General features: G+C 36.1%; 1 protein-coding gene across 1 annotated transcript in view; it reads left to right on the top strand.

Annotated features, from left to right (window-relative positions):
* The window catches only part of LOC129725800 (uncharacterized), a 181,548-nt gene that overhangs the window by 150,254 nt on the left and 7,694 nt on the right, over positions 1–23,600 (top strand). The window contains 4 exon segments of the mRNA XM_055682025.1: positions 11,494–11,685; positions 11,841–11,989; positions 22,314–22,409; positions 23,385–23,576. Coding sequence (XP_055538000.1) covers positions 11,494–11,685; positions 11,841–11,989; positions 22,314–22,409; positions 23,385–23,576 — 629 coding nt within the window.

Below are 23,600 nucleotides of genomic sequence, written 5' to 3'. Positions count from 1 at the left end.
TGGTCATCAACAGGGGAAGGGGTATGGAGGGGATTTGCCAAGGAGACCACGGAAGACCACACAGAGGGATAGGGGGGACTTAATAAACAAACCACCTTGTTTCTAATTTTTTACACTTCTTTATTTTATTATTCCCGTCAAGCACGATTCCATCAATTCAAAGAACTGTTAATGCATTCGAGGTCGATTTATCGTTAAAAAATCGTATCGTGGTAGAAAATCAGAAAAGCTTGAAGATTTCGCGATTTGTCTGCGATAAACAAATGTAAATAATTTTATTTTTTTTTAAGAGACGTGAGTGTTAAAACGATAAGATGTATCAGGAGGATCTAAATTTGGTAATTAATTAATCATTGTCATGATGTTAAAAAGAATAGTTGGGATCTGGTAGACCGTTGAAAGCTGAACAATGACGACGAAAAGAAGACTTTGAATACCCTAATGTTCTCATGAAAAAAAGACTGAAAGTGAGAACTTAGATAATATCAACCAAAAATTTCAAAATGAAACAATTACCAAAACTCATCTTCTTGATATTTTTCATAACTATTAGCAAAAAGTGAATCCCGGATAATTAAAGTATTTAAACAATTTATTCAAAGCAAATATGCACTATACTCAACAAGCATACATACACAATTATGGAACTCAATTATTGTAAAATTAAAAAAAAATATTTGTGAAACATAATAAGATGTTGATTTAAAAAAAACAAGCATGCATCTGTTCGTTTTTTTGTGAGAAAATTGTTCTAATGAACATTTTAATTAAAATGTGGTTTCGCACAAGTCTTTACAAAATTGAATCAGAAGTTGAATCCTCTTAGAGGGTTTCTTCATCAGTCGGAGCTGGTTTTTTTAATTAATTTTTGTGGTAAGGAAAGGAAAAAAATGTTTGATTAGATAAAAAAAATAGCGGGCTCATTGACAATATCGCGTTCTGTATTAGTGTGCATGATTACAAAAAAACTTCTTACGCTTTTTTATACATATATGTTATTTTTATAACTAATTACTACAATATAATTTCGTTGCGATAATAACTGACTACAGTTTAAAAAATATTTTTTTTTCCAGTTTTTTTGATGCATTTGTTGCCAAAATAGAACATTTTTAATAAACAATATTTTTGATAATATTATTTTATTTTTGACAGCCATAGTGCCAGTGTTTTATTTTCGGCCATGGTATTTCATACTTTGGCAAACACCGGAGCCGAGCGCTTTAGTTTCGTGAAAACACTAGTCTCACGTAAGGAATAATATCAACATTTCGTTTCGCATTAGGCCTAGGTATTTCTACGAAGTTTGAACATTCGGCTATGGTGCTTTCACGAAACTAAAGCCCTCGGCTCTCGTGTGCCTTCGATTTAACACGAAGACTGAGTGGTAGATGGTATTTATACACGCCATGTCGTGTTTCAAATACATCACTCAGTACATAGAGTGGTTTGAACATGACTGATTTTTGGACAAATTTTGACAAAAGCGTAAATTTCATTTAAAAAAAATTATTACTAAACTTTCTTTCGAAAATTTTCAAAGAAATATCCCAAAAACGGTACAAAATGGTAAAAAAACGTCAGACTAGGTAACGAACGGCTTAAGCAGTGGCACCTATTTCAATCAGTCTAAGGAAATGGGTCTCAAACTCTTGAAATTTGATCAATATCGACGATTTCAACAACGCGTCATAACGAAAATGAAAACTCTCATAATCTAGCTGTCTTATGAATATATAAAGTACCGCTCATCACAGAGAAATCTTTGAATAAACATCAATAAAAAAACAACCTAAATTGTCGCCATTGAAGAAAATCCCCTGCAAAACGGATAGGGGTTCCTGGGGTAAAAAGCACCAGTTAACGAAAGCAGAGTACATTCTTGTTAAAGCTGAGAGAAAAACATATGTTATATACTGACCGAAATATAAAAACCCTTATTTATTCGTTCAAACTCGCATCTGGTGCTAAAACATTATGGAAAATGCATACCACCCATTTTTTTAGGTGAGTGTAATATTTTAAAAAAGTCGTCAAACGAGGCAAACTGCACCCTTGCTAGGGTAAAATGCACCGCAACAAAGGGGCAAGAAGCACCATGCAAATGAGGTAAATCGCACCCCGCCCACGGGGCAGAATGCACCACAATATTGGGGCGATACGGCTCATTTTGTCATCTAAACAATGGCAAAATGGTTTTCTGTGGAATTTCATATACTAGAGCGGCATGGTTTTGGGAAACACCGTTTTTGATTGCCTCTAGTATCGATCGTAACTGTTCAACGGTCCATGACCGCCGATTGAACTTGCCGATTGACAATGCTGAAAACGTGATGAACTGTGAGTAAAAAATTTTTTCACAAAGAGTACTTTTGCCTCGAGCTACGGAAAGCGTTATGCCGCGAAAGTAACAAAATAATGTTTTTGGTTACATAACGATAATTCTCATTGAAACTTACCGATATTTCATCAGAAATATGTTGCTCGACATATATTCAGCTTTGATGAGCTAAAACACTTAATTCAGCTGAGATTTTTTTTTTGTATTTACTTATATTTTCTGACATTAGTACTGCCATATCGACAGGGTGACTATTAGACTGGGACACGGTTATACGGGAAGAAAGCGATGGTGTTATTTTTTCGCTCCCATGCACTTTTCGTGTTCCTTATGGGTCCTATAACAACTGTGTAACTTTTCAGATCGATCGGTGAAACGCCCGATTTGCGCCCGTTTTTCAAAGTTTCCATACGATTTTATATGGGGAAATCAACTTTTTCAATAATCTGAAAACAAGCACTGACAGAGGAAAAAATAGTGAATAAGTTTATATGCTTAAATTTTTGTTTCACAGAATACATTTCGAGTGTTTCGTGCTGCTTAAAATACGTTCCCTACTCTAAACGAAAAACACTATTGCTATGTATCGTTTTTCGCGGTGCTCAATCAAAAGCCCACAATAGACCATGGGGACCATGAGGGGTTATAATAATCTACTATATAAAAATGGAATTCCGTAACGCTTGATCTTATTGATATTATTCCCTCCGTCTCTGTGGTGTACAGTAATCATCATCATTTGAAATCGTTCTAAATCACAAAAATAAGCGGTGACATAAAGGTTTTTTAAACGGAAAATGTTCGCTGATGTTCAGGAAAGACATTCGAGGAAAAATAATTAGTATCTGATTACTAAACCTTGAGATATTATTCACAAAACTACGTAAAACATGCAAAATTATGACTTTTCAAGCTGAATTTGCCTCTAAATCAAAATTCAAAGCGATGACATGTGATTCTTTTTTCATGAAAATGTTTGTTAATGTTCATGAATGACATTTGAGGAAAAATAGTTAGTATCTGATTACTACAATTTGAGATATTATTCACAAAACTACGTAAAACATACAAAATTATGACTTTTCAAGCTGAATTTGCCTCTAAATCAAAATTCAAAGCGATGACATGTGATTCTTTTTTCATTGAAATGTTTGTTACGTTCAGGAAAGACATTCGAGGAAAAATAATTAGTATCTGATTACTAAACCTTGAGATATTATTCACAAAACTACGTAAAACATGCAAAATTATGACTTTTCAAGCTGAATTTGCCTCTAAATCAAAATTCAAAGCGATGACATGTGATTCTTTTTTCATTAAAATGTTTGTTACGTTCAGGAAAGACATTCGAGAAAAAATAATTGTTATCTGATTACTAAAACTTGAGATATTATTCACAAAACTACGTGAAACATGCAAAATTGTGACTTTTTATACTGAATTTACCTCTAAATCAAAATTCGAAGCGATGACATGTGATTCTTTATTCATTGAAATGTTTGTAATTTTAAGGAAAGACATTCGAGAAAAAAAATTAATATCTGATTACTAAAACTTGAGATATTATTCACCAAATTACGTAAAACATGCAAAATTGTGACTTTTTGTGCTAAATTTACCTCTAAACCAAAATTCAAAGCGATGACATGAGATCCTTTTTTCATTAAAATGTTTGTTAATGTTCAGGAAACGACATTCGAGGAAAAATAATTAATAGCTAATTACTAAAACTTGGAATATTATTCACAAAACTACGTAGGACATGCAAAATTATGACTTTTTATACTCAATTCGTCTCCAAAACTCAAAGAGAAGACATATAATTTTTTTTTTTTCATTAAAAAGTTCGTTGATGTTCAAGAAAAACATTTGAGTAAAAATAACAGGTATTTGATTACTACAATTCGAGATAATAATCACAAAACTACGTGAAACATGCGAAATCATGACTTTTCATACTGAATTTGCTTCTAAATCAAAATTCGAATCTATGATCTGTGATTTTTTTAAAATGAAATTAAGGGAAAATAATAAGTACCTGATCATTTGAAATTTAAATAATTTTAATAAATCTACGTGAAAAATGCAAAACCAAGATTTTTAGGCTTAATTTGTCTCTAAATCATAATTCAAAGCGATGACATGTGTTTTTTTTTTCAATGAAATGATTGTTAATGTTCAGGATTGAAATTTGAGAAGAAATGTTAGGTATCTGATTACTGAAAATGTAGATATCATTCACAAAACTAAGTAAAACGTGCAAAATCATGAATATTTAGGCTTAATTTGTCTGCAAATCAAAATTCAAAGCTATGATATGTGATTGTTTTCCAATAAAATGTTAGTTAATGTTCAGGAAAGACCTTTGAGAAAAAATAACACGTCTCTTATTGCTAAAAGCTGACATATTACTCAAAAAACTACGTATGTTCGAAGCATTTTTGAAGATGATTTTCTGCATACAAAGAAACACCTTAAAATACTCTCTGTGATTTTTGTTTTTGAAAAACATATAATACATGCAAAACTTTGACTTTTTAAGCATAAGCTCAAGTCGCATCTAAATCAAAATTCAAACGATGACATGTGATTTTTCTTTCAATAAAATGTTCGTTATTTCTTTAATATTTCCAAATATTTTTTTGTAGAAAATCCATGTTTTGAATCAGTGCGAGTCGAGCATAGAAAATTTACATTTCTGATATATCCGTAGATTTGTGAATAGTAACACATTACGGGGTTCGATTTACTTTTTTTCCTTCACCCAAACTAGATCTTGGAACATTTAGCTGGAGGAAAGGTCCCATTTCATTGGTTTGAACATAGATTAAGAGGCGACTTAAGCATTGAAAGTCATTTTTTTATTTTCTACATAGTTTTGTGGATTAAAGCACAATTGTTAGTTATCAGAAAACTTTCACTTCTTCTCAGACGTGTTCCTTGGACACCAACAAACATTTTCGTTTTGAAAAAAATCACAAGCATCTCTTTAGATTTCATTATAGAGGAGAAATAAGCATGAATGGTCATACTCAATTCTTCTTACTTACTCGAATTTCCTAAACAGAGCTTTTACTGTAAACGATTGTCAAATAGCCCGAATATCACCCAGTATAGGTATATTCGAAACTGGGACGACTCCACACAACATTTTCCAAAACGGCGGCTTCCGGCTTCAGAATAATGACCTAAAGTGGTATTTGGCCAACTATTTCAATAATTCCGAAAGTGGAACTCCATACGTCGTTTGGAATTCCGATATGGCGACTTCCAGTTTATGTGTGTTCTGTTCTCAAAATATTGAAGTATTTAAACTCATGATGAACGTATAAGATGTGAAATATTTTTTAAGTAAGTTGTGCTAAAGCAGTAATGAATTATAAAAAATGATTCTTAAATTTAAAACTTTTGATCCCGAGCATCGCCGGGAACGTTCAACTAGTTGATTTAAATATGACCACGTGGTTTAGAAACGACCGCTAAGAATGAAGACGAACCTTGCAATTGATGACCAAAAAAAGAGATAGTTAACATATAAAAGAAAAAGAAAGTTTGTTTCAATTCGTCCCTCTGTCTATTCGATGCAGGCTTAGTAACCAACTATTTGTATAAACAATAATAGCGCTGCGATCCTGTTTACTTTCTCAGCGTTATAGCATGAGCATGAGCATGAGCATGATTGACCGCCCGCGGTTGCTACTCCGTTATTGCCAGATCAGCTGTAATTACACAGAGAACCAATGGGTGATGTTTGGGACTAACATTCATCCTCAATGTGTAAAAACTGGTGATCTTATCTTTATGTTAGGCAATACCAGCGCCGGCCGCATCCGAATGCAGGTCAAAGAAGGAGTGTGTATGGGAATATGTTGACGTGATACTCGCTTTATTGGAAGCCGAGAACACCTCTGCACTTCCACGAGAAATCACTGGGATGTTGGAGAAAAGGGTAGGGTTTGCAGCAGATTTCGTTTTGGTAAACGATGCGCTGAATTCGGGTACCGGGTTCATAGCAAATATCGCGCCTACAAGTTCATATTAACCTCCGCGAAAATTATTACGCGATTCGAACTCGTTCTGTTTGATATACCACCGAAAAAAGGGCACGCGAGAATACCGGAACTGCGATTAAATTAATACAGACTAAAATATTCGAACATTCCCTCAACAAATCATCATGCAACTACCGAAGAGAGTCTCCCATTGGTGTATCTCAGCCGACTACACAATGTTACGAGAGCTACGAAAGCTCTATCTCAAAGTCCTGAAAGAGATTCAGAATTGAAAAACTACATCCAGCGTAAAATTCCAAACGTTTGTAAAGTGAAGTGGGCATATACATCCAGAATGGTTAATATTGTAGAAGCTCACTATTCTGAACTAACCACGTGTTTGGGCGAAATGTATCTCGGAAACGTTAAATGGGACGGCGAAACTTGTTCCCTAGCAAGGGGGTTACACAGTTTCATGCTTGAATTTGACACCATCTTTTATTTGAAAGTATTTTCGGCAGTATTTTCGTTCACTGATATTTTGTATCAAACTCTTAAAACGAAGGAACTTGACTACATTGAATGCGGCAAAAGCGTGAGAAATACTCGTGAAAACATTAGTAATTTACAGACGGACAAGAAGTACAAAGCGATCTGGCAGGAATGCTTGGAAATTACTGGTGAAACATACGACGGAAATCGATACGACCAATACTTCAAGAAATATAACGCAGTGATCACACGTATAATTTCTGAATTTGACCAACGTTTTGCTGACTTAATTTGACCAACGTTTTGCTGACTGTTCTAAGTTTAGCGGATATTGTGAGCAGTTCCCTAAGGATTTGGTTGATGCTATCTGTTCTCGGTACACTGGTTTTGACAAAGTGAAACTGGGAAACGAACTTAAAGTTTTCTACTCAAAAGAGGAATTTTCGGGAAAAAAAGTACCGGAAATCATGCAGATCCTAATGGAAAAAAACCTTGAAGACATCTTCTCGGAGATTTCACGCCTTGTCCGATTGGTCTTGACGCTCCCTTCCACAACAGCATCAGTCGAAAGAAGCTTCTCAATCCTGAGAAGACACAAATCATATCTACGATCAACGATGGGAGACAATAGGCTAAAATGGCTTATGCTGATGGCTGTTGAAAGTTCTTTGCTACACAAATTACAACATCAGAGTGGTTTCAGTGATGAAATAATTGATAGATTCGCCCGTAGAGCGGATCGTAGAATTCCGCTGCTGTACAAATGAATGCTTAATTGAGAATTTCTAAGAATAAATCTGGTGTTTGAAGACGATATTTTTATAAATAAATTTGATTCTTTTTATGACAGCTAATGATAGATTTTCAAAAAATATGAATACTAAATCAGATAAATGCAATGCATGTGTTTTATTATGTACATTTCTGGCGATGGCCACTGGGGAAGGAGGAGGGGAGGGGGTAGGTGTTTGTATGGAACAACCTTGAGTGCACAGTAAATATCCAAATCCACGAGACGCCACTGCCAAGAATGAAAAAGTACAAAAGTGACCAAAAAAGATTAAGTCGGGAATAGATTCATTAAATAGCTCGTTTCTTAAAGCGTTCATTAAAATAGTTTTAAATTTTTTTTTTTCGAATATCTCATGATTCAGCCGAATTACGAGCTTCTATTTATGATTTTCCTAGCTTTTGAATTAGTGTTTATCTGGAGCATAATAGAAACTACAGAGGAAGTTGGCAGTACGGCTGTGTGGTACGTGCGTTGATGCGGTGCGCCAGAACTAAATAACTTTTAGTCTACGTTCAGAACTCGAATAATTGAAGATATATTATTTGAGGCGTTAGTTAGACATTAAACACTGAAACTCAATGAAGTGTTTCAAAATGGGTCGAAACCAAAGCAAAGAAGAGGCCCCTAGACGAAAAGCTTTGTCAATATCGTTCACTGTACCCAAGAACGACCCCTGCGATTTGGACGCTTCTCAGTTCTGGATTTATCTGGATTAGCACACCGTAAAACAATCTCCAAGGTTCGATTGAACTGTTCGGGATGTGTTGATCTGATCGATGCGACATATCGAGATCTGGGAAACTACTCTGACATATCTTACTCTGGGAAAGACTATTGTTTATTAAAACACATCAGGGTGATTACGAGGAAAGTGCCTTATCTGACTTAAAGTCTGCGCTTCCTTATCAGTTACAAGTTCCTAGGACTATCGCATCTGTGACATGTGCATTCCACATGTCATTTTTCATACATCCAAAATAGTACCTCCTCAGTTTGGGAACATGCTGAGTAATTTATTGTCGACCGGCATTGAACCTTCAGTTCAATGCCTGCTCAAAATTGTCAGCGTTTGCCGCGACGAAAGAAAGTGTCGCATTACAAACGACTGAACCTCGCTGTTACCATACGTACAGCGATGGCTTTTCGAGTTGCTATCTCTGTCCCTTTCGCATGCACAACGATCATGGATAAATGATCGATGTACATAGCACATAGATTACAAATACATAGAACGGTGGCTTCAGGCGTCTCCAGCAGGAGACATGTAACAATATTCAGGAAAATAAAAAGTCATTTTACCAGAAAACCTTAAACGATTGGCTTCTCCTTACATGTGAACAGGCCTTCCAAGAAATTAATAAGCATTTTTGATTCTCATAAACTCTTGCATTACATTCCCATGGACAGGAATATTCTTGTCCATGCATGTTTCTTGAATAAGGAATAAATCGCGACATTCCGTTCTCACAGACAGGTTCTGAAATAATAGCCGCGCATGTATGATTAATAAGCATTTCTTAAAGCACTCAGCAATTCTACTAATTTCAAGAGAACGATACTTTATTATTTTTCTATAGCATTCGAAGTCGAAATGCGACGCTCCGTTTCCGATGAGAACGAAACGATGACGGCCACATGGCAAATAACCTAAAATAATAATAATGAATACCGAACGATTTTCGATTGAGTAAGAGACGCCTGCCCGCGAGTAAATTGAGCGAGACGGAAGATACAAATGCATAACTAACTAATTAAAAGTGTTAGGATTAACAAGGACAGGACGAAGAATCGGACAAGAGAATTGTTTCTCTCCGGCTCTTCTTGGTAGGGTAGAATTAAGTTTGAAGTTAATTAATAAAACATTCGATTTCCAAAGTAGAGTCAGTGCGGATGTTTTAATTCCCTGCACTTACAGGGACTCATCGTGCTTATCACAAGTCCCTGGCAAAGCTAAGTCTTTGCACATGGCTCCTTACACATCTTATTCATCAGCTATAGGCTCGAGCATCTCAGGATGTATCTGAATTCCGAGCTTCTATTTTATGATTTTCCTAGCTTTTGAATCAATGTTTATTTAGTGCATAATAGGAACTACAGAGAGAGTTGGCAGTACGGCTGATTGATACGTGCTTTTCGGCAGAGGAAAGGACGCCTAGACGACACTCTATTATAAAAAAAATGAGGACATTTGCTGAAACTGCTAACTAAAACCTTCCTCTTAATTAATCCAAACCATCAGCAAAAAGAGAATGGATAGGATAAATATACATCTACAAGGCAATTCAGAGTAGCTATCCGTTTTCAATTTGATATAAATCAAAACGGGAAAAATGTCCTCTAACTGTAAACACAAATAGGTGTCCACAGTCGAAATCATTGGCAATTACTATGAAATCAGGGAACTGTCAAGGACCGTAGGTTGTATTCTTCCGGCTCAAGAGTAACCTTAACTCTAAAATAAGATCATAATCCAGACACTGCAATAAGTCCACCGACTTGTTGAATGTCAACTTCTGTCAAGCTACAGCTCACGTCGGTCAACGAAAATAGTATATGTTACATACCCTGAAGTGAGATGGCCGACTTCACTGTTCAGAAAAACAGCGTTCCGCAATAAACACCGTAAAGTTGGGGTAAAATATTCTCACGTCTTAACGATTACGTTCCCACGCAAACGATCTAGGTGACACAATTTACCTTAGTAGGTATACATTATATACTTTACTCCGTTTATTATAATTCTTGTGTAGAGTTAAGTAGAATTTAAGCTCCTAAACCAAAGTTGGTAATATAAAGTTCAGTCTTGAACTAAACACGAATGTATGCACTACAGAGAGAAAACCAAAACCAAAACGCGACTTAGAGCTCTATATTCTGAACAAAGTGAATGATTACACACTTACCGTTTAAGAAGCTTGTCTCTACCTATGAGTTGCAGCCGACACTATAGCCGACACCTTAGATAATGACTAGACCTCCTTCGGGATTGATATTGGGGCTCGTAACACCAAGGTCAGTCCCCAGAACCTTCTCGCCAAGGTCGATCAAGAGACAGCACTGGCTCCCCTACAGACAGGCCAGGAATTACCAGAAATCCTGCCGCTCTTCTGTCCGTACCGAATCCGCTCGGAACTCCGCCAATATAACAAGGCTATTCTATCGGGACGTATAGATCAGTTTTCAGGAGCCTATTTACCCAGATGGTTGGCATCAGATCGATGAACTTCGTGAATAGGAATGGGAGTTGGGCCTCTGATGAAAGCCATTGTCATCTGGCATGTGCCTACGACATGTTCCTGAACCGCTTTAGAATGCATCCGATGACCCCAATCAGACTTGAGACAGTCATTTCCAATCTAGATATGCTGCGCCAGTTTTCGGGTGGCACAATGGTCAATGCATTAAAGAGGGGTTTGGGCATCAAACGTCGCCGACAATGTTAAGGCTATACTAAAACCGGGCAACGAGATTGCCTGTTTACTTTCTCAGCGTTATAGATAAAAAAACACCTTCAATATCCAAAATGCAAAATTCAGGGTTAAAAACCTTTTTCAAGATTTGAAATTTTTAACAGGAAAATTATTTTTAATTAATTCGGGTTACATTTTCGGTGCAGCACGCAGTGATTCGTATTGTGATTATTCAGCTCACATGAATTTGATAAGCTTAGTTAATGTTTTAAGTTTGCTGGAGAATGCTTGAAATGTAGCGTCGAGCACATCACTTTTTATTACGTGTATTAATTTGGTGATATGTTGCATGCTGTATATTTCATTTTTTGCGGCATTTTCCTAGCTTTCGTTTGCGTATTACATTTGAATAGTTCATCAGCAAATTCATCTAACGGAATCGATTCATACAAATAACTGTTATAGCACCACATTCACCGCGCCGGCAAAAGCTGAATCTTAGAATGAAATCACTCAGCTTGGACTCACCAGAATCGTCCGAATTGCATGGACAAATGCGTCGTCGATATCCAGGGCCATCCACTCAGGGCGGCCAGGGAGGTTCTGGTGGTCAATTAGAACATAGCACGCCACCATCAAACAATAGTAGATTACACTGTAAGTATGGACTACTATATCTATTTATCATTTTAGTTCGGACTTTTCAATGTAGTTGGTTCCAATAGTGCTAGTGAAGCCCCACAATAATATCTTCATACTCAATGAAACACTCTCATCCATTGAATAACGCATAACATATCTCTGTTCAACAGCCCCTTCTAGCCCTTCGTGCAACCAGCGAAAATTTTTGTACGCAAACCGCGGTATGAAGACTGGATCAGTGGACCTTCCAGACGAGATAGAAAGAAGCCAATCATCAGCAAGCACATCGCCTTGCCCATCACCTGTACGACAAACGCAGGTAATGTTATGAATGAAATTATCAAGGAGATCCTAAGACCCTGAACTGAGCTTTTAGAAAATGGTAGACATTCGAACCTCCCAGATGGTCTCTAGGTACGATGCTGGCCTATCAAGCCAGTCGTCGTAGGTTCGAGTCTCGGCTCGGGGGAGACTGTTAGTGTCAGTAGGATCGTGGCGCCTGCGAAGTCTGTGTATAAATAAACAGAAGGTTTATTTCCGAATCGGAATGTAGCACCAAGGTTTTGCTTTTTAGACTTTTGATGGAATGGGAGGGGGCATATCTATATGTTGACCATTTTTTATCTGAATGAAATCGGATTTGACTTAGCAAACTTAGCAAAATGTATTTTCCGCGGGTGAAAAAAAATTAAACTCAAGAGTATTTTTCTAAGAGGACATATAGATATTGACATACGCTTTATTCATAGCATTGTATACATATACTATAGCTCAGACACCTTTAGTTGTACATAGAAACTGTTTGAGAATGAATTATCTTCGTTCTGCCAGTTTCATGCTGGCAATTAGTGAATTGTGTTATATTGATCATACAATTCTATGAATCTAGGGTTCCTACATATAATTATTAAGACCCTAGATAAGTAATGTCGCTATTGTGTTTGAGGCAAATTATGATGCACAAAAGATCCCGAGCACTAGAGTCGATTTTTCTCGATCCGACTTGAAAACTGCTTTGAGAATCATGATATAATAGCACTACCTATATTTTGAGTTAGCGATGGGTGAAAGGCTCACGAGGCTTTTATATGAACCGGTTCTTGGAAAAGAGCGAAAGAACGAACGGCTCACGAAAAAGAACCACGGTTTTTTGAGCCAGAACTGATGGGTTCACGCGAACCCGAAGATTACGAAAAAAATCACAGGAGGGTTGTGTGCAAAGCCACGACCGCAAGGTTGAAGTGGAATACTTTTACAAGAAAGATAACCCGGCTTGCTTGCGTGTCAGTCATTTTTCCAAGCAAATAAATGTTGACCGCTCATTGGCAGTATTGAAAATTCTGTGCAAATGAAGTTTAAGTACTACTCAATTTCAGTTTGCACATATAAATACGACCTCACTGAACAGGAAAAGTACAAACTCTTTGCGGCGCAAACAAGTTTCAACAGTCAGAGTACTTGTACATGTGAATTCAAACTAAGATATATAACTTTTCGTTAAAGCTCAGAACGAGAAAATATTAAATCTTCAATTCATTTGTTCGGTTGTCCTAAAAAGGACAGTTTGTTGTTGAATTCGAAATCGGATATGACGCTGTTTGCATCTCTGTGTTACGCCGATAGCGGGAGTTACGATGACCTTGCGTATGACGAAGGCATCGTATTACCTGTTTTATTGTATGGGAGAAAGAGGAATATTGTAAAATTTTGTAAACATTTAACTCAAACAGTATTACCAAATCGTAGTCAGGCACTCTGACAACAAAGTTGAAGGCTGTTTTCACACTGAAAATCAGACAGCCAGCAGAAGTTTTGATTGCCAAAATCCAGAATGCCGAACAGCCGTAAAGAGAGCTGTTTATTCACCTACGGCAAGTTTCTCGCCCAATCGCTCGCGTTCGCGTTCACCATGGCAGAGGCCTAACTGTCTTTGTGATTGCGTTCTAACAGGGCAGTTTGTTATTTAAAGTCGGTTATGCGTATCGCAGCCTTTGCGCTGCCCCTACAGTAGGGGGTTTACTAAATAAAGTAAAAGTAAAAATTAGACAACTACAACAGAATTTGATTGCATCCCGCACAGAATGTCTGCTTGTGTTGATGCCAGAAAATGTTTACCCTTCAATTATTTGTTCATTTGCCTTGAAAAAGGCATTTTGCGGTTCAAATCGGTTGCTGATCACAACCTTTGAACTGCCCTAACAGTGGGGGAATTAAGATACACGGACAACATGCAGTGTGGAAGCTATTTCACGTTCAGTAAATTAGACGGGTGCGACAAATTTAAATGGGGTCCTAAAGTTTTATATGGTTTTCTTGTTTTTATATATCGGCTGAAAGAGTGTAATTTTCTGAGCAAAACGTGATTTTCAAAAAATGTTTATCATTGTCCTTCGATTTTAAAATTAAGAATAAAAAAATGCTCGAAATGTCTTAAGTGACAGTTCGTCTTTATACCGTACATGGGCGAACTGTCATTCAAGGCATTTCGAGCAATTCTTTTAATCTTTATTTAAAAATCGAAGGACAACGGTAAACATTTTTAAAAAATTACGTTTTGCTCAAAAAATGCATCTATTTCAAATGATATATAAAAACTGGTATAGCTTTAGGACCCAATTGCTAGGATCCAACACAGAATCTTGCTTGCGTTGTCAAAAATTATTAACTTTCAATGACTTGTTAATTTTTCTTGAAAAAGGCATTTGGATTTCCAAAATTGGATTTCCTGATGGCAATCTTCATGCTGCCCCAACACGGGGGGAATAATAGCAGTATGGCGACACACGCTGAGAAAAACCGCGCTGCTCCTGAGACGTGGTGACCAACCACAGGGCTAGTGCTGCTGCTAAGGAAGGACGACTGCTGTTGTCGCTGTCTAGAACTATTATGAGCGGCTTCGGCTGAAACAGGATCTTATATAGGCCAAACAGCATGTTTTCAATTGCAAGGTATATAATTCTGTCGACCGTGCTTGGGAAGCAATCATAAAATGATCAATCAGATGTCGAATTTTTCGTTTTGACAAGGCTTGACTATTTTCAAAAGAACAAAAGTGTGAATAATAAAATTACAATTATCTTATTTTGGGAAGAATCTTAGAAGATTTTCCAATCTATTGCTGCAAGAACGAAGGAAATCCATCGGATACTAACCGATTTATTAGCATTTGAAATTGGACATATTTTTCACTTTTTTCGGTTTTAGATTTTCATTTCACATCCCTATGTAGCCGAACTTCCTGAGAGAAGTATTCTACTTCAAAAACACGAACTGTCAACGCTCGTGAATCATTGTGAACCATGAGCCGTTCATATGAGTCGGTTCGGAACGTTGAGTAAGCGGTTCAGAGCCGCTCTTGCAAAAGAGCCGATTCGCCCACCCCTATATTGGAGTTTTTCTATGGGTACCAACCTAAGAGAAGAGTGGCTAAGATGATACCTCGGTTTGCTCCAGGTTTTTTGCTCCAAACGTGATTGGCTGATTTTGACAGCACGCGTGTGTGACAATATTCCAAAAGGTTTCAGCTTGCCGTGTTGCTAAACAGCTGATGTTTGACCCAATCATTGAGTAAGTAAAAGTGAAATATTGTGGACACAATATTGTTTTGGTTGCGACAAATAAAAGCAAAAAAGAATTTGAATGAAGTGCCAATCGTTTGGTCGTAATTTTTTATCGATTTCCCAAAGATGCAGAACCTTATCGACAGTGGCTAAAAATATGCGTAAAATCTGAAAAAGATATTCCAAATTTGAAAATCTCTCGCAATAGTCGAATATGCAGCGAAGGTATTTCTTTTTATTATTATGTTGTTTATTTAGTTGTTCGTGGTAACGTGAAATCAAGCATTTCTTCATAAACAAGCAATTTTACCCTTGATTTTGCAACAGGAGTTAAGTGTTTTGCCGAATATTTTTCATTGTAAAGTAAAGTTCTTTTTTACACGATTCTACGTACCGTGCAAAAACAAATCGTGTAAAAAAAGTTAAAGGGTATGTGCTCGAGTGCACAAACGTAGGCTTGACGTGGGACTATTGTGGGTGTAAAGATTTAATTCTGCCATAGCCATAGTATATAACACACACCAAACGTACAAATATCAAACACAACAATCCATGAACACTTCACAAAAAACAGATACACCTGTCATAAACCATAGCATACAAACTAATAGAAAAAATAATTAACTTGTTGCCTATAAAAGTATTCTGTCATGAATAAATTTACCTCGGATGAATACATTTTTGCACACACATACACGTTATACACACACTACTCACAAGCACACGCTCCTCAGACACACCCAGGCTACTTACAAACACACACACATACACACACACCACTTACATACACACGCCACTTACATACACACGCCACTTACACATACACACACGTCACTCACACACACATTCACACACACGTCATTCACACTCACATTCACACACACACAAACACAAAAACGTCGTAAAAAAAATCTTGTAAAACAAAAACCGTGTAAAAATGAAACTGTGTAAAAACAGCCTATTATAGTTTGTTACCGTTACTGCTACTTACTGTAACAATTTTACGCGAAGACGAAAAATCGTGCAAAAAAACCGTGTAAAAAAAATCGCGTTATTTGGGAAAACGACGTAAAAAAAATCGTGTTATTTGGAAAATCGTCGTAAAAAAGAATCGTGTAAAATGAAACCGTGTAAAAAAAAACGTGTAAAAAAAAACTTTACTGTACTGTTTTATATATTTTTTGTAATCTAATTTTCATTGTTGTGTTTTTTGTTAGATAAAAATAAAAATATCAAATAAATAAATTTTTCGGGTTGCACTGGATTTTGCGTGAGGCAGACGAAAATAATGTTCAACCGGGGATACACACTCGGCCGTTTTTACTCTAAATTGGGTAAATTTTGACTCAATTCCGTTAAATTGACTTCCCCACGCAAAAGAAAACATTAGGAAATTCGGAAATTAAAATTTGAAAACAACATAAGAAAAAACGTTAAAATGTTGTAGATTTGTTTCCCATCAAGTTACCTAATTATTAATATTTTATATTATTACCATCTTTCGGATTGCTTCGCGTAAAAAAGCTACAACTCGGTACAAGTATCATGGAGACAAAGCCCAGCGCTAGGGAGAGCCCAAATGTGGATAAATCAGCGCTGTGTTTATTGTCCGGTGTTAGAGAGGTGCCCACGTATTTAACTTCAAGATTGCTTCCATTCGAGCTTCCATCGTACAAGGAACGAATTCCTTCTGGTATTATGACTGTAAGGGCTGTTCCCACCAACAACCTAGCACCAAACATAAACACATTTTTAGTTTTTCCTCTAACAGCATCACGATTAAAAGTATACTTCCAGCTATACAGGAACAAACTAGTATAACAAAAAGAATAAGCATTACCGTCTCATCCATGATTTAAGAATATGGATCTGACCACTCGAATAACTTGATCAATATGTTACAAAATCAATGTAACAAAAACAGAAGTTATTCGAACAAGCGGACGTGTCCGATGTTTTTATGCACTCATTCTTCGCGTTTCGTTCCCTCACAACTGCAGCACACACTTATTTGACTTGTGGCTCACATATCAAAGAGCGGATTATTATTTTATTGTAAACTATTCGTTGCAGTACTTTCAAAACAAAATCCATGTACGAATAAGCGAAACAAACAGGGAACTGTTAGATGCTTAGCTTTTGTTTACAGCAAACTGATATAAAATGAACGGTTACCCAAAAGTGAGCAAAACAAAAAAATACGAAAACTGGGTGAAAGTTACTCAGTTTCGTTAATCAATATTACTCATTTTTTGACATTTTGAATCAAAATACGAAAGTGAGTACTTTCTAACCAATTTAGAGTAAAACTGAACGAGCGTGTTTGTTTCATAGCAAAGAAGAAGAGAAAGAAGCCACTTGGCCGATCTTCTCTTAGGTACCAACTAGCGAACCTATACATTATATATTTCGAATATATTCGTGTATAGGCTGACTAGTACCAACCTAGGACAGAACGTGACGAGTGGCTTCTAGTTATTCTTCTTTTCGTTCAAAACTGCCCTCATGAAACATTGGGATTTTTCGGCACGACGCTTACCAGTGTTTCCAAAAATGTTTAATAAAGAAATTATCAATATCAAGGATTTTGCACACTTAAATTTTTTTGCCGGGTCTCGGTAATTTTTGCCGAGAACGGCACCACTGAGTGCTCGGTTAGAAAAAAAATGACAGCTGTCACATTTTTTCGAAAATCTCGGTTCAACCTAACTGAAGTTTCGGCACAAAATATTAACGAGCCGAAATATCAGTTAGGTGAACCGAGATTCACGAAAAAATGTGACAGCTGTCATTATTTTTTTAACCGAGCACTCAGTGGTGCCATTCTCGGCAATAAATTACCGAGACCCGGCAAAAAATTTTAAGTGTGTGCGAGTTCTGGATTTTGATTTTGATTAATTCATTTGATAATGCTAGCTTATTGAATCTTCAATTGATTTAAAGATATATGTTAAATTTATTTGAATTAGTCATAATTTTAACTCATTTTGGATTCCTCTTGCTTTTCATGAAATGAATCTGCTATTGTTCATCATACGTAGTTTCAAAAACATGAATAACATTTCGAATGTTGATTTTTATAGACATTACACAGTCTGGTGTATGAAAAAGTTTCGAAAATTGTTGAACCAAACGCTGTTCATTCACTTGGTAAGCAGAAACAGTGTAAATAAAAAATATCGATATTTTTCGCAGCACGGCCAACCGTACTGACTAATAATAAAATTTAACAGTGCGCTAAATAAAATCGACCAATCAGAGAGGACTTTCACTTTGACAGAACTTTGGGTGATTTTTGGTTTCTCTTGTTACGTCCTGTCCTAGGTACCAACCAACTACCAAAAGAAAAAAGCAAACTACACTGAACCAAATTGTTCATACATAAACAAGGGAATGGTATGGTAGCCTTCAAGCGTTACGAACATCTATTTCTGTACCGTTTGTCACAAAACTACTTTTTCTGCTGTCACAGTTTGCTTCACTTTGCTTTGGGACACAATTAATTTACTAAATATCACTTAGAATATCACATACCATGTAAAAAACCTTAAGAAATTGCTCAAAACTGTCTGATATGCTATTAATAATTGCAGTCAACATTTAGCCGGTTTGCCCGAATCAACATAAGATAAGGGTAAACTGCCCATTTTTCGGGTGCCAGTGCCAGTGATGTTGGTAACGCGTCAAATGTATGGTAGCTGACAGCGATGCCATTCCCGTGTACATAAATATATAATTATTGTTTGACTTTAGCCCAGCAAAATGGAAGACATTTACCCTGCGGTGAAGACATGTTTGTTTGTGAATACAAATGGAAGACATTCAAAAAAAATGTGAAGACCCTGTGTTTTTTTATTCCGAATCTGGAACACTCAAATATACAAATAAAGTCATACCTCGTTTTAAGGCAACTTCATTTTTATTTTCGTTACGTTATATCGAGTTACGTTACATCGAAGCAAAAAAAAATTTTTTTATTTATTCAAGAATGTTAATGGTTACTCAAAGATGCGCGAAAACCTATTTTTCATCACCTACCAGTATTTTCAAATCTTTTTCATGCCCATTTAGAAATATTTTCAGAAGCAAACAAAAATATTTTTTTCAATTAATACAGGAGGTTACTCAAAAATGCGTGAAAACCTATTTCTCATCACCTATCAGTATTTTTAAACTATTCTTATGTCCATTTAGAACAATTTTCAACAAGCAAAAAAAATTTGGTTTGGTTTTATTGGTTTAAAAACTTAATACAAAATTTTTTGAAGCAATTTATACCCCAAAAACAGTTGCTGGATCATTTATTTTCAATTTCAATACATCTTAAACAGTTACGTTATATCGAGTTACGTTATATTGAGGTTGCCTTATATCGAGGTATGACTGTATAGAAAAAACTTTGCAAGTCTTTGTAAGTTCAAAACAGAATATAACATAGATGCAGAGTGGCATGTTATGCGTTTTATCGTGGCGAGGGCCCATGCGATGCGATTGGTGGCACATTAAAACAAATGGCAAGAAAATAAATATCCCATTACAAACGCGAAAGAATTGTATGATTGAACTAAGGAGCAGCTCCACAAAAAAGTCCCAATTTTAATTTTTTTTAAATGTCATTTTTGATTCGAGTAAATGCTTTTTTGGGAAGGCGTTTATGATTACAAATATTTTTAGGGCCAAAAACGGTTTGTTTGATCGGTGTGACATCTTCGGCAAAGTTGTAGACACAAACTTTGTCATTCCGAAAAAAAAGACACGCTAAATTAAAAAAAAATTATTTTTTTAAAATCAACTTTTATTCTCAATTTCTTCTATCCGGACCGTTTTCATCGTTTAGGTAGTCTTGTAGTTTTTATAAAAAAAAAGATTTTTAAAAAATGAGCTTTTCAGATAAATAATTTTTATTTTCTTTGAACTTATTTTCATTAAAAACAAAATTGCTATCTACAACCTTGGCGAAGATGTCTAACCGATAACCTTCCCAAAATAGCATTTTAAAATAGCTTCCCAAAAATATGTCATGCTCCAAAAATTTTAATCAATGGAACAAAATGGCATATTTTGCTAATAGAAACATCTATGCAAAGTTTCAGCCAAATCAAAAATGATCGATTGAATTGGTTACCCGTTTTTTTGTGGAATTGCTCTAAGCGAAAAAGTAATGCCAATTTATCAAAAATGTTATTTTGTTGAGTATCATATGAAGAATATGAACAAGAAGCAACAGATAGAGCGGGGGCCTAGTGTGGTTGGTAACGTCTCCGCCAACCACGCTCGACGCCTGGGTTCGAATCTCACCGCCGACATAGGTGTCGATGGTTGTGAGGTGGCGTGATCCACTCACAACCAACCCAACTGGTTTAGATTTAATCCTAGCCGACACCGGGAGATTTTCTGAGGCGAAAAATCTCTGGGATCACGCCTTCCATCGCATGAGGAAGTAAAGCCGTTGGCGCCGGTCCGTTAATAAACGGGTCGTGAGTTAGGGTCCTGGGTGTGGAGTCGCCTCCCTGGGCGTCGGTGATTGGCCACAACAGTGGCGGAACTAGACCGACGAAAAATAAGCGAGAATAAAAAAAAAAAGAAGCAACAGAATGTAGCAATATTTTTAAACAATTGAAAATAATTGCCGGTAAACAAAAGTATCACTCTTTTGTTCCGATTCCAGGAAATAAGATACAAGCGAAGCTCTTTTAAATGATGAGGTTTCAATCACTCATCACTTCAAGTAACGTTAGTACTGTAAAGTACCCAGGTCATTAAAAAATGTTCTCTAGATAATAAAACCAGAAAATGAATATACAATAAATATTTGAATATATCATTTGAACCATTTTAACCCTTTTCTTGAGAACCGTCTGCTCAATCGTCTTATTGCCAAAGAATGAATTATATAATATTGATCATACATTTCAATAAACTTATGGTTTTTGCTGGAGAATTACGAGTGAGTTAAGAAAAACGTGTATTTTCTTAAATATTAAAAAATTTTCGAGCTTTAATTCTCAAATAACTCGTAAACCAATGCATTTGGATTGTTAACTGCCAAGAGGTTTTTAGAACACAATAAAATACAAAAATTTTGAAAATTTTTTAAATTAAAATTAAAAAAAAAACAATTTTTCATAAAAAAAAATATTTTTATTTCCCTATCCTAGACTTTTTTAAAAGCTGCGTAATAACTCCAAGTTTCTATGATTTTTTTTTAAATCAACTCCTTTTTTTTAATTAAAATTTAGTGTTTATTTTAATTTTTTTTCTAGTCAAAAAAATTTTCTTTTAGCATAATGTATATTTTTTATGAGGCATTATTAATTCTCTACAACTCATTCTCAGACTGTTTTTTCATACAACCAACGGTTTCTGAGCTATAATGCTTTGAACCTATGCCAAAATGCATACGCTTTTTTAGAAAATAACTCATGGGTCTAAAAATTCTCTTCATCTGTGAGAAATGCTCAGTCATGTTGACCAGGCTACAACACACTTACGAAAGTTAGCAAAACAAAGAACAGTAATAACACACTGGTTTGTGTACATGCCGCAGATTGAAACGTATTGGATATTAGCCAACTTTCCAAAAATTTTGGATATTGGCCAAAATTGATTCACATTTGCTGCCTTCCCAAATGCATTTTTTGACAATCGGCTACCGTATGGGGCCGTTCCTAAACCACGTGGTCATATTTTGATCACTTTTTATACCCCCCGTACCCCCCCGTGGTCTTTCGTGGTCTTTTGGCAAACCCCCCCCCCCCCCCCCCCCATTTCGACTTTAACCACGTGGTCTTTTCATTTGTCAACTGCCAAAAATTAGCTTAATTTTTTTACATTTTCGTTTTTAAACTTTTAGTACCTACATTTTATATTTCTTAAATGCAAAAGCTTCATTCGTGACTTGGGGGCAACAATAAATAATAAGCCAGGAAAAAAGACCACGTGGTCATTTCGTTTCTTTATCTAAAGTTTTTCTTTATCTAAAGTTGTTGATGAGAACACAACTGCTCTGCAGTATTCTATATTGTAATTAATATTTATTGCTTATGAGTAGTATTGCTCCATTATTCATGTTATGCATTTCAGAAGGTGCAACGACTGCTGCCAACTAACATTCACGTCGTGTTGTTCAACTTTAAGGCTCGGCACCAGGATGAGTTAGATTTGATTGCAGGATACAAGGTATACCCATTAGGGTGGGACAAAAAATAAATGTTAGCTCCCATGCACTTTTTGTGTTCCTTATGGCTTCTACAACAGCTGTGTAAATTTTCAAATCGATCGGTGGAACTATATTTTTGCGCCCGATTTTTAAAGTTTTCATACGATTTTATATTGGAAAATCCACTTTTTCGAAACATATTCTCTAGAGAAGTCCACCTGGCTTCTAAAAATATATCGATACATGATATTTGCAGGAAATTTTCCTGGGAAAAATTCTTCTGAAGACCGTAAGGCGCTACGATGCTAGTAGAAAAAGTTATTTACCCCAAACTGATGGAATGTCTGACGAACGGCTTACCATTGAATTTTTCCAGAAACACTGCTACAGCATGCTGCTAATGCATACTAACTTAAGGATGAGAAATATTTTCGCGTGGAATTAAGCTGGAAAGTGTGATTTTTGCTCATAGTATCTTCGTAGAAGCCGCCAAGATAAGTTTTACACGATATCATTTCTTATCACATGGTTGAATTTGCAATAGCTGCATGCTGCAGCACTATTGCTAGAAAAATTTAATGGTTAGCCGTTCGTCAGATGTTCAATCAGTTTGAGGGAAATAACTTAATCTACAAGCATCGTAGCACCTCACGGTCTTGAGAAGAGTTTTCCCAGGAAAATTTCCTACAAATATCTGGTATCGATTTATTTTTAGGAGCTAACTGGACATCTCTAGAGAATAATTTTTGAAAAAGTGGATTTTTCCATATAAAATCGTATCGAAACTTTGAAAATCGGGCGCAAAAATTCAGTTCCATCGATCGATCAGAAAATTTAAACAGTTGTTGTAGGATCCATAAAGAACACGAAAAGTGCATGGCAGCGAAAAAATAACACCATCGCTTTTTTCCCATATAACCGTGCCCCAGTCTAATAATATGTTATGTTATATCCATTGCATGCTATTAAACTTGGTACAATCTTTCGAACTGCAGGTTACTGTTATCGATTCATCAGATGCAAACTGGTGGAAAGGTAAATGTTTAGGAAAAATTGGCTATTTTCCATCTAAATATTGCACCAAGCTTGGAACCTCGGAAAAAGTACTCCAGGTGACGCATCCTCTGCACATAACAGATAATGAACGGTGCGAAGTGAAACTGCAGAGAGATCAGATTGTGATACAGGTACTGTCATTTTGGACTCAATGG

This window comes from Wyeomyia smithii, chromosome 2 (assembly GCF_029784165.1).
Source record: "Wyeomyia smithii strain HCP4-BCI-WySm-NY-G18 chromosome 2, ASM2978416v1, whole genome shotgun sequence".
Lineage (NCBI taxonomy): Eukaryota > Metazoa > Arthropoda > Insecta > Diptera > Culicidae > Wyeomyia > Wyeomyia smithii.
Note: the sequence above shows the minus strand (reverse complement) of the source record. Positions and strands in the feature narration are given on the sequence as shown.